The sequence below is a fragment of the Sinocyclocheilus rhinocerous genome, unplaced genomic scaffold (genome assembly GCF_001515625.1).
Source record: "Sinocyclocheilus rhinocerous isolate Xijiao unplaced genomic scaffold, SAMN03320098_v1.1 scaffold2788, whole genome shotgun sequence".
Classification (NCBI taxonomy): domain Eukaryota; kingdom Metazoa; phylum Chordata; class Actinopteri; order Cypriniformes; family Cyprinidae; genus Sinocyclocheilus; species Sinocyclocheilus rhinocerous.
The window spans coordinates 116,165-128,514 of NW_015641436.1; the positions used below are offsets into that span (position 1 = coordinate 116,165).

Below are 12,350 nucleotides of genomic sequence, written 5' to 3' on the forward strand. Positions count from 1 at the left end.
CTGTATGTAGGATTGACACAGAGTGGTTGAACTAGGTATTGCAGTCCAAATTCAAAATAGGAGAGGGGTTTTTTTTCACCCGGCCCCTCCTCCTCAGACTTGAAGCACACGCAGTTTGCCAGATTGACGACACCAACAGGAACGAGCGCACTTGACAATGAATGAAATGAAATACGCTGTGTTTTCCGCCAACTGGCAACCCGGGGTCCCGAAATACAATTGGGTAAACTGGCAGTGGGCGGGTTTCACAAACCAAAACAGAGACCGACATTCCGGCCCGGAACGCACATTTTCAAAGGAGAATAACTGACTGTAGCATTGTTTTTCAGATAAACAAGTATGTTAACTTAGCATGTTTCTTAAATATCTGCAAACATATTATGGTATTTTTATGCTTTAGTAGAGTCAAAAACTTACATACAGCACCTTTAAGTAAGAAATGACTAAAAATTGAACTAAAACTAAAATGAAACCTGAAAATGTAAAATTAAAAGCTGATAATAAATAAATAAATACTACAATGGCATATAAATAATACTAAAATTACATTGCTGGGCATTTTCTTGCTGTCCTAATTCAAAAGTGTCCACCCTCATGTCCGATCAAATCAATTTCACTAATAGTAATTGCTTCACACATTACTTCATACCAGATCTCCCCAGAGCCCTGGCCACTTTCACATGCTGGCAACGCTACAAGCACTTCTAGCTGTTATTAAACAGAGATTATTATCTCGGCAGGGTTTCAAAGGTCACATCCTCACCTTCATTAAAACCTGCTTTGCTCTCAGGGGGAAGAAGTGCCACACCGGCATCACATAAACCAGGATCATGCCCTCTCTCAGATCGAGAAAAACATAATCCCAGGTAATTGCACATTTGACCTTACCTCATTTTTCTGTCTTTGCTTTCTCCAGGGGAGCGTTCTCAGAGGTCTTCATGGTGAAGGAGAGAAAAACAGGGAAGCATTTTGCACTGAAGTGTGTGAAGAAGAAAAACAAAAGGGACGTCAACCTGGAGAACGAAATCGCTGTGTTGAGAAAGTAAGACTGAATTAAACCAACACTAGCTGTGATGTAAAAATCTTAAAGGAGTAGAAAATGTGAAGTTGCTGAAAGTTTACACACCCTCAGACGATCTGAGATATAGACGAGTTTGTTTCTTTATCAGAACAGATTGGGAGAAATTTACCCTCACCCTCTGCAGTGAATGGGTGCCGTCAGAATGAGAGTCCAAACAGCTGATAAAAACATCACAATAATCTACACAAAGTAATCCACATGACTCCAGTCCATCAGTTAACGTCTTGTGAAGCGAAAAGCTGCGTGTTTGTAAGAAACAAAACCATCATTAAGACGTTTTTAACTTCAAACTGTCGCTTCTGGCCAAAAAGTGCTCTATCCATAATAATGCTTTCTCCAGTGAAAAAGTCATCTGGTCTGAATCAACATCTTAATGATGGTTTTGTTTCTTAAAACATGCAGCTTTTCACTTCACAAGGGATTAATTGATGGGCTGGAGTGGTGTGGATTATTGTGATGTTTTTATCAGCTGTTTAGACTCTCAAATCTGACGGCACCCATTCACTGCAGAGCATCCATTGATGAGCAAAATATGTAATGCTACATTTTTTCCAAATCTGTTCCTGTTAAGAAACAAACTCCTCTACATCTTGGATGGCTTGAGAGTGAGTGCATTTTAAGCAAATTTTCATTTTTGGGTGAACTGTTTCTTTAAGTTTTAAACACAATACTGTTATAGCTGTTGTGAAAAGTACTACACATTGAAATTCAAATAGGAATTACAGTTCGGAAGGAAACAGAGATTGAGAATAAAATCAGATCCAAGGACATTGAAAATGCATGTACAACATAATTTATCCGATGTTAAATCGACATAACCATCTTCTAACTTATTAATCTGTTGTCATATAGGATCAAACATGACAATGTGGTTTGCTTGGAGGATTTCTATGAAAGTCGGACGCATTACTACCTGGTCATGCAGCTGTAAGCACCTCTGTTTGTATTGACACCCGCTGAAACCCCTGTTACTTTAAACCTCATGTGTCTTTATAGCATGTTGTTACATTGCTCATATCCCATCAGCGTTTCAGGTGGTGAACTGTTCGACCGGATCCTGGACCGGGGCATGTTTTCAGAGGCCGATGCTAGTCTGGTCATCAGACAGGTGCTGGAGGCAGTCAGCTACCTGCACAAAAGCGGCGTAGTCCACCGCGACCTCAAGGTACAGAGACGCCGCATTCACACAAACATACGCATGTATCAGTATGGACGATAGCAACAGATGTCGACTTAAACCCACAAAACATTGACTTCCTGCATCTGTACTCTCTCTACAGCCAGAGAATCTGCTCTACTACAGCCCTGATGAAAACTCCAAGATCATGATCAGTGATTTTGGCCTGTCTAAGATGGAGGATAATGGCATCATGTCCACGGCCTGCGGGACTCCAGGATATGTTGGTAGGAATGATGTCAAATAAATGGGTGTTTTAAACAGCCAGTGAATGTCAAAGCACAAGAGACACATCTGTAAATCTGAAAGGCCGCATACACAGCTGCTTTTTGATTGAAATATATATATATATATATATATATATATATCAGCTTTACTTCAGTGAACAAAAAATTATTTTTAATAGTTTTATTTGTAGTTAACAACAACAACACTGATTAAAAACCCAACTTTTTTTTTTTTTTTTGCAAATAACATGCACTTATGATCTTGCACAATAAATCCAAGGACATTTAAGACAATAAACAAGGTCTATTTAAAACCATGTTGTTTCTAATAATCTGTATTTCCTCACAGCCCCTGAAGTATTGGCCCAGAAACCTTACAGCAAAGCCGTTGACTGCTGGTCTATTGGAGTCATCACCTACATCCTGTAAGTCATTCCTAGTAGAGATGTCATTTCTAAGAAACTGATTTGTGTACTATATTTGCTCCACAAGTGAGTTGGACTTTAAACAGCGCTGCTATTTACAGAGAGTGATAAACGGATGCCTAGTTCTTAATTAATTTAGAAACCTAATGCTTGTGTTTGTCAAAACTGACAGATTATCAGTTTAAATCAGAGTGAGTCACTGGTTCACCAAAGACCTTTAGCTGTGCTGGTTAACTCCACACAGAGAGCGAACCATGTCTGTCTCTGAGATACACGGCGCCCCCTGCTGGAAGTTTGCATTTATTTACTTTGCTGTATCTTTACAGTCTCTGTGGATATCCTCCTTTCTATGAAGAAACCGAGACTCGTCTGTTTTCTAAAATCATGAAGGCGCAGTATGAGTTTGACTCGCCCTTCTGGGATGATATCTCTGAGTCTGGTTAGCATCCTATACTTCCCTACTGCTAAATCATCTCATGTGATTCTGTAAAACACTGCTGTAACCAGAAGCCTTTAACCTCATGCATCTTTATTATCTCTCTAGCAAAGGACTTCATCCTCAACATGATGCAGAAGAATCCTAAGATGCGTTATGACACAGAACAGGCTCTCAGACACCCCTGGTGAGTGACCGCAGGACAGATTTAGTGCTCTTTAAATCTTATGAGCCTTAGTTGAGATCTCTGTTGTTTCATTTATGTATCAGACATGTCAGAAATACAACACAAATGAGACATTGTTGATACAGAGTATGAGTATAAAGCTATAAAATTATGGATCGTATAGCACAGATCATTTGCAATGTCATTATTGCTAACTAAAACTATTAAACGTAACTTTCGGTCAGAAAATTAAGCAGAAATAAAATATAAATATTAGATAAAAAATATCAAAAAATAATATTTGGTAATTGAAATGAAGCAGAAATTAAATACAATATAAATATCGGTAATTGAAATGAAGCAGAAATAAAATACAATACAAATATGAGATGAAAAATGTAAGCTTAAAAAATTACAATTATTAAAAAAAAATTGTGATTGAAATGAAGCAGAAAAAAATAAAATATAAATATGAGATGAAACAAAAAACTTAATAAGCCTTAAAATTTGTAACAATTATTTTCAGTAATTGAAATGAAGCAAAAATAAAATGAAATAAAATATAAATATTAGATAAAAAATATAAAAAAATAATATTTGGTAATTGAAATAAAGCAGAAATTAAATACAATATAAATATCGGTAATTGAAATGAAGCAGAAATAAAATACAATACAAATATGAGATGAAAAATGTAAGCTTAAAAAATTACAATTATTAAAAAAAAATTGTGATTGAAATGAAGCAGAAAAAAATAAAATATAAATATGAGATGAAACAAAAAACTTAATAAGCCTTAAAATTTGTAACAATTATTTTCAGTAATTGAAATGAAGCAAAAATAAAATGAAATAAAATATAAATATTAGATAAAAAATATAAAAAAATAATATTTGGTAATTGAAATAAAGCAGAAATTAAATACAATATAAATATCGGTAATTGAAATGAAGCAGAAATAAAATACAATACAAATATGAGATGAAAAATGTAAGCTTAAAAAATTACAATTATTAAAAAAAAATTGTGATTGAAATGAAGCAGAAAAAAATAAAATATAAATATGAGATGAAACAAAAAACTTAATAAGCCTTAAAATTTGTAACAATTATTTTCAGTAATTGAAATGAAGCAAAAATAAAATGAAATAAAATATAAATATTAGATGAAAACATTTAGTTTAAACTTAAAATAATTTAAAATATTTTTGGTAATTGAAATGAAGCAGAAATAAAATTAAAAATTTATATTAGATGGAAAACTTAAACTAAAATTAAAAATGTTGCATTTGCAACTAACTGAAATAAAATAAGCTGAAGTTCTAGTACTAAAATTGCTAAAGCCGAAATAAAAAGATAAAGCTAAATAAAAATATATATATATAAAAAAAAAAACAGGAAAACTAGTAAAACTGAAAAAAAAGACAAAATGACTAAAACTTAAATTAAAATGAGAAATGAAACAAATAAAAGCATATTCAATATTAATACTATAATAGTATAAAAATAATACTAAAACAAAACTCATAATTCAGTCTTAATTTAATGAGACACATTAAGAGAGACTTTCTATTCATCAAAAATCCTGAAAAAATTGTATCACAGTTTCTCCAAAAATATTCTAAACAAAAAAGCATTGATAATAATCAGAAATGTTTCTTGAGCAGTAAATCAGCATTAGAATGGTTTCTGAAGGATCATGTGACACTGAAGACTGGAGTAATGATGCTGAAAATTCAGCTTTGCATCAAAGAAATAAATTACATTTTACAATATATTCATATAAAAACAGTTATTTTAATTTGTAATAATAGTTCACAATATTACAGTTTTACTGTATTTTTGATCATATGAAGGCACCTTTGGTGAGAGTAAGATACTTTTTTTCAAAAACATAAAAATTCTTACTAAGCCCAAATATTTGAACAGCAGCGCATATTGCATAACATTTATAAATATTTTTAATAGCCATTATATTTGGAACGGATTAAAATTACTAAAGCCGAAATGAAAAGATAAAGCAAAATAAATATATATATATAAAAAAAAAAAAAACAGGAAAAACAGTAAATCTGAAAAAAAAGACAAAATGACTAAAACTTAAATTAAAATGAGAAATGAAACGAATAAAAGCATATTCAATATTAATACTATAATAGTATAAAAATAATACTAAAATAACACTCATAATTCAGTCTTAATTTAATGAGAGACACTGAGTTCATATCCCAGACTTTACGAATCTGAGCACAGTCTGAGACAATGTTGAGATCTCTTCTGAAACTTTAGATGAGATGCATGCATATGAGGTTATGTGGGTCTTTTTTTTCTTTCTCAGACTTAAGCAAAAGTCTCCATTTGTTCTTCATTTAATCTCATTGCTGTGCAGGAGAAACAACCAGAGATTCCCACAGTCAAGAACTGTTTAGATCAAACTAAACTTATTTCTGTCTTAGGGATTGGTTAAAACAGGAAACAAAATCCTTCTGTTTTCCACCAGCTCTGGTTTTAAATCCAGCTTTGTCCTGCAGGATTATAGGAAAGACGGCCCGGAGTCAGGACATCTACCACTCCGTCAGCGAGCAGATCCAGAAGAACTTTGCCAAGTCCAAGTGGAAGGTAAGGTCATGTTTCATAACTCTGTGCATTCTCGGGTTAGAGTGTGTCTCCTGTGGTTTAGTCTCAGTTGGCTTTTTCAGACTGATTACACAATTCAGCTTTAAATACGAGTGGCTGATTTGGTCACCCGTCTTGCCTATAATTGCTCCATCTGTGTGACTATCTGGAACAGACCAGTTTTGAGACATTTAAAGCAGCGCTAAAGTATTTTCTCCTAATCAAATCAGCTGCCAGATTTATTTTACATAAAATGGGTCTCCTTCTTATGGTGGCTACCATGTTGAGAGGAAATTAACTCAAACTCTGACATTTTTCCAGAGAATGTGAACTTGTGATGTGGCACATCAATGCAATGCAACACACTCAGTTTGAACTTCTACTACTACAACCAAAAGTGATATAAGCTACCAAATCTTAACACATTCGAACACAAAAATAAATTAAAGGGGTCATATGATGCGATTTCAAGTTTTCCTTTCTCTTTGGAGTGTTTTTATTTCAAACATGCTGCTTTTTTAATTAAACATGCAACTTGATGTGGTCATGTGACAATAAAAGCATACTCTTAAAACATTTATGCTTTCTCTTTCACATGCAATTTTGAAAAAAATAATTCACTGTGTACATTACCAATTTAATTGTTTTTAAAGAAATTAATACTTTTTTTTTCTGCAACCCTCAATTAAATTGATCAAAAGTGACAGTAAAGACATTTAAAATGTTACAGTTTTTCAAACCAATGTTATTTTAATCTTTCTATTCATCAAAAATCCTGAAAAAAAAATAGCATCACAGTTTCTCCAAAAATATTCTAAACAAAAAAAGCAGTCGTTTTCAACATTGATAATAATCAGAAATGTTTCTTGAGCAGCAAACCAGCATATCAGAATGATTTCTGAAGGATCATGTGACACTGAAGACTGGAGTAATGATGCTGAAAATTCAGCTTTACGTTACAGGAATAAATTACATTTTTCAATATATTAATATAAAAACAGTCATTTTAATTTGTAATAATATTTCACAATATTACAGTTTTACTGTATTTTTACTGTATTTCATATAAAGTCACCTTTTGAGCATGAGACTTTTTTTCAAAAACATTAAAATTCTTACTAAGTCCAAATATTTGAACAGCAGCGCATATTGCATAACATTTATAAATATTTTTAATAGCCATTATATTTGGAACGGATCGATTATTAGCACACTGCTAAGTGCATACTGTGCAGTATATACTGAATATGAAAAAAATCACTACTTATTTCATTTCATTGTAAAACTGGTAATTGAAGATCAAGCTTAGTGCACTGCATTATGAGAGACAATGCAGTAAGCTCTGTTTGTATGCTGCAAATTAGGGCAAAAGTAGGTATTTTATTCAAACAGTGAAATTTGCATACTTTGCTTACATAGCCAAACATTTCGATTTTTGTGCACCATTAAAATGCATTGGTAGTTTTTAATTTGACTTCATGGTTCACTATAAATATTAGGTGCTAAACTGAAACCGTTAGCTTGTTTAGATGTTTCCTGCGCTCTACTGACTGTCTGAAATCATGATCTCGTCACTCCAGCAAGCCTTCAACGCTACAGTGGCCATTCACCACATGAAGAAACTGCAGCTGGCCCACTCTGAGGCCTGTCTCCGTCTGAAACAGACACCTGTGCCTGAGATCAAGGTCATCACAACATCCACACCTGAATCCGTGCGCAAGAAGCTGTTCGCTGAGACCCCAGAACCAAACGGCAACGTTCCCAGCAATCAGATGAGCGTGCCCTCCGGCTCCACCGAGTCAAAGAGTCAGTATCACCCGGTCCGGGTCAGTCACAGCGAGACCACCCATGTCGGGACCCTCACCATTGCAGAGAAGAGCAAACATGTGTATCACTCGCAGCCAGCGGACCTAAATGGGTATGTATTTGTGTGTAAATTATGGAAAACATGACCTTTGTTTGATCATTTGAACTAAAACTCTAAGTTTGATAATTAAGCTGTGAAAATGTGTTTTACGGAAGCCACCATTTTTATAAGGTCACAGTTATGACAGCATTAACATATATGACCTTGTACATTTACATACCTTCTGAAAAAAAAAAGAAAGAAAGAAAATGCTTAAAACAGCCTAAGCTGGTTTGCTGGTCTTAGCTGGTTTAAACTGGTCTTCCAATCTGGCCAAGATGCTGTAAAACTAGCCAATAGACCAGTCTGACCTGTCTGGGAGACCAACTAAGAACAGTTTCCAGCTACTTAGCAGTGACCTTGTTACTCATTTCACATTCGAGAAGGCTAGCCAATCATGATAGAGGTGATTTACATCTTAAAGGGACAGTAGCAGAAAGTCTTGTTAGAGAGAAGGTGGAAAATGGTGATGTAAGACTGAATTATGATGTTTTTGGTGCAAGAAACCTCAACTAACATTATTAGTGGACAACGTGAGTGTTTTAGTTCACCAAAAACAGTTTACAGTTAATGTGCTATTTAAAACCTATTTTCAGTGTTGTTATTGTTAACTGAAACGTAAACTTTTCAAAATTGTTTTAGGTAATAACGCCGAAATAAAATGAATTACAATTTTTAGATGAATTTAAAGGTATTTCACTTAGTCGGTGAAACTACTTTAAACGTTTTTTAAGGTTAAGTACCAAAATTGCTAAAACTAAACCTGAAATAAAAATAAATTAAAGCTAAATAGAAATAAAAAATATACCCCCCCTCCCCCCACCACCAAAAAAATAAAAACAAAAATGACAAAAGCACATAACCATTTTTTCATTGTTGTTATTGTTAACTAAAACTTTTTTAATCATTAGTTGAAATAAAGCCAGAATAAAATACAAATATTAGATGAGCTTAAAAAAAACTTAAACAAAAATGAGAAGTGTTGCCTTGGCAACTAACTGAAATAAGCTTAAGTACTAAAACTAAAACTGAAATAAAAATAAATTAAAACCAAAAAGAAATATTTGAAAAGAAATATATGACAAAAGCACATAACAAAATTACTAAAACTTATACTAAAATTAAAAGGAAAGCTAAAAACTCAAAATTTTAGTAAATAGTAACAAAAGAACAGCCTATTTTACTTCCCTAATCTGCATATTTTTAAGTAAAACAGGAAAAATGTCGGACAGGATTTGATTTTATCAATTAAGTATTGATTTTCTTTCCATACATGCTCTAATTAATTACTTAAAATTCTTCAGGTACGCAAAAAGACGCTCCAATCGTAACGGGCAGAACCTGCAGACTGGCGTTTGCTCTGTCATGTGATTGGCTGCTTTGGCATTGCATGATTTTGACAGGTAAATATGACTGCTTAAATTTTCCACTGCATATTATAAATGTATGTTGACATGAAAATGCTAAATGCCCTTATTTCTCATGCTTGCTACAGATCTGTGACCTTTCACTCAGCCCCTGGCTGCTTTCCGTGGGCAGATCCTGCTGCTCTTATTTTCAGTGTTGTTATTGTTAACTGAAACATAAACTTTTCAAAATTGTTTTAGGTAATAACGCCGAAATAAAATGAATTACAATTTTAGATGAATTTAAAGGTATTTCACTTAGTTGGTGAAACTACTTTAAAAGTTTTTTAAGGTTAAGTACCAAAATTGCTAAAACTAAACCTGAAATAAAAATAAATTAAAGCTAAATAGAAATAAAAAATATACACTCCCCCGCCTAATACTTACTTCCCTAATCTGCATATTTTTAAGTAAAACAGGAAAAATGTGGGACAGGATTTGATTTGATCAATTAAGTATTGATTTTCTTTCCATACATGCTCTAATTAATTACTTAAAATTCTTCAGGTACGCAAAAAGACGCTCCAATCATAACGGGCAGAACCTGCAGACTGGCGTTTGCTCTGTCATGTGATTGGCTGCTTTGGCATTGCATGATTTTGACAGGTAAATATGACTGCTTAAATTTTCCACTGCATATTATAAATGTATGTTGACATGAAAATGCTAAATGCCCTTATTTCTCATGCTTGCTACAGATCTGTGACCTTTCACTCAGCCCCTGGCTGCTTTCCGTGGGCAGATCCTGCTGCTCTGTCCTGCTCAAGACTGTTGGCAAAACAGCTGGCCACCGGCCCGCACTGTTCTGAAATATTGAAGTTTAGGGGAGTGCCTCCAAACCAGCAAACACACACACACATGCAGAGAACAAATCCAGCCTGTCACACACTCGCAAATGACACAGTATCCCTGTAAAAGCAGAAACGTTACATGTTAGGTGCTGAACCTCAGACTTTGTATTTTCCCTTGAGGAAACGGATTTGCATTATCAAGGTCAATTAATCTCTCTGTATTAAACATTTGGAGCAGGGGTCCGTGTTATTGGACACTTGTGTAAGGAGTATTGGGAGTTTTGTACATATACCATGTGATGCATTTTGTTTGTAATGGCTAGTTTGTAATGTGCAATAATGTGTACTGTAGTGTGTAAAAAAAAACACTGTTACAGTTTTTTTTGCTTCACTGTAAGCTGTAATTACTATAGATTATGTAAGAAATAAGATTCCAGCTTTTCTTTATTTTTTCAATAGTTGTTGTTTTTTTGGTAATTTAACTAGAGTGAATGATTATTTTTCTAATGCAGAAATTGTTATTGTATGTTTATCCATTATATACACTGTTACAGTTTTTTTTTGCTTCACTGTAAGCTGTAATTACTATAGATTATGTAAGAAATAAGATTCCAGCTTTTCTTAATTTTTTCAATAGTTGTTGTTTTTTTGGTAATTTAACTAGAGTGAATGATTATTTTTCTAATGCAGAAATTGTTATTGTATGTTTATCCATTATATATTTTTGTCATAATAAAACAGATACAACTTATTTAACGCCTTTTCCCACCACCATAGTAAGCCTAGCCCTTGTTTTGTGCACTATAATACACTACTGTTCCTGACAGACATGAACTTTACTGCTAGAAATACTGTAAATTGTGACTAATAATCTTGTAAGAGATTATAATTAAGTGTCCTCTAAACTACAGAAAAGGTTTATGTTCGTGTAGGCTGCTACTGTTTATTCTTTGTGCAATATTTTTACCAATAAACCCTCACACATCACTTCGTTTTTGTCACTCTTCTGAGGAAGATGTCATTCACTTGTTTTGGCAATGTACCCACACAAAAATTTTGGTCAGATTGTTTCATTTAGCTGATCTAGACAAGTATATGAAAACTATCCAAAGCTCTGTTAATCCTAAAGCAGTCAGAGCTGTAGGTTATCTATTTGTGTCTCAAGGTGTACGTTTATTACTTAAAAAAACAACACTGTTCCTGACAGACATGAACTTTACTGTTAGAAATACTGTAAATTGTGACTAATAATCTTGTAAGAGATTATAATTAAGTGTCCTCTAAACTACAGAAAAGGTTTATATTCGTGTAGGCTGCTATTGTTTATTCTTTGTGCAATATTTTTACCAATAAACCCTCACACATCACTTCGTTTTTGTCACTCTTCTGAGGAAGATGTCATTCACTTGTTTTGGCAATGTACCCACACAAAAATTTTGGTCAGATTGTTTCATTTAGCTGATCTAGACAAGTATATGAAAACTATCCAAAGCTCTGTTAATCCTAAAGCAGTCAGAGCTGTAGGTTATCTATTTGTGTCTCAAGGTGTACGTTTATTACTTAAAAAAACAACCTGGAAACACATTTGTATCTGTGCGTATATCTCTCTTTCTTTTTTCTTTCTTTTGTTTTATAACTGTACTGCCTTGGTTTGTTTTGCACTGTTCAATAAAAAAAGAAATCAGAAAAGATTCGCGATACGCGCTCTTAAAGGGTTAGTTCACCCAAAAATGAAAATTAGGCTGTGTTTTACTCACCCCCGAGGCATCCTAGGTGTATATGACTTTCTTCTTTCAGACGAATCCAGTCGGAGTTATATTAAAAATTGCCCTGGCTATTCCAAGCTCTATCATTGCAGTCTGCGGGTGTTTCAGTGCATCAGTCCCAAAGAAGTGAAATAAAAAGCGCCCATCCATAAAAAAAAAAAGTGTCTCACACGGCTCCCGGGGGTGAGCAAAGGCCTCCTGTAGCGAATCGATGCATTTTTGTAAGAAAAATATCCATATTCAAAACGTATTAATCTATTTAATCTAGCTTGCGCTCACTGTTGTAAACGGAAGCGGTTCCGGGCGGATGACGTATGGAGGTCGGCTTTGCGCATGCGCCGCTCAGAAGTGACG

At 33.9% G+C, this 12,350-nt stretch overlaps 1 protein-coding gene across 5 annotated transcripts in view; it reads left to right on the forward strand.

Annotated features, from left to right (window-relative positions):
- LOC107754893 (calcium/calmodulin-dependent protein kinase type 1D-like) overlaps positions 1 to 9,585 on the forward strand; it is a 20,611-nt gene extending 11,026 nt beyond the window's left edge. For all 5 annotated transcript variants that reach the window (XM_016571507.1, XM_016571508.1, XM_016571509.1 and 2 more), the window contains 11 exons: positions 917 to 1,042; positions 1,934 to 2,008; positions 2,108 to 2,246; positions 2,362 to 2,485; positions 2,835 to 2,910; positions 3,237 to 3,349; positions 3,455 to 3,533; positions 6,043 to 6,130; positions 7,708 to 8,045; positions 9,338 to 9,436; positions 9,529 to 9,585. In XM_016571507.1, the coding sequence (XP_016426993.1) occupies positions 917 to 1,042; positions 1,934 to 2,008; positions 2,108 to 2,246; positions 2,362 to 2,485; positions 2,835 to 2,910; positions 3,237 to 3,349; positions 3,455 to 3,533; positions 6,043 to 6,130; positions 7,708 to 8,045; positions 9,338 to 9,404 (1,225 nt within the window). In that variant the 3' untranslated portion in view covers positions 9,405 to 9,436; positions 9,529 to 9,585. The remainder of the gene's footprint in view (positions 1 to 916; positions 1,043 to 1,933; positions 2,009 to 2,107; positions 2,247 to 2,361; positions 2,486 to 2,834; positions 2,911 to 3,236; positions 3,350 to 3,454; positions 3,534 to 6,042; positions 6,131 to 7,707; positions 8,046 to 9,337; positions 9,437 to 9,528) is intronic.
- The last annotated feature ends 2,765 nt before the right edge of the window (positions 9,586 to 12,350 follow it).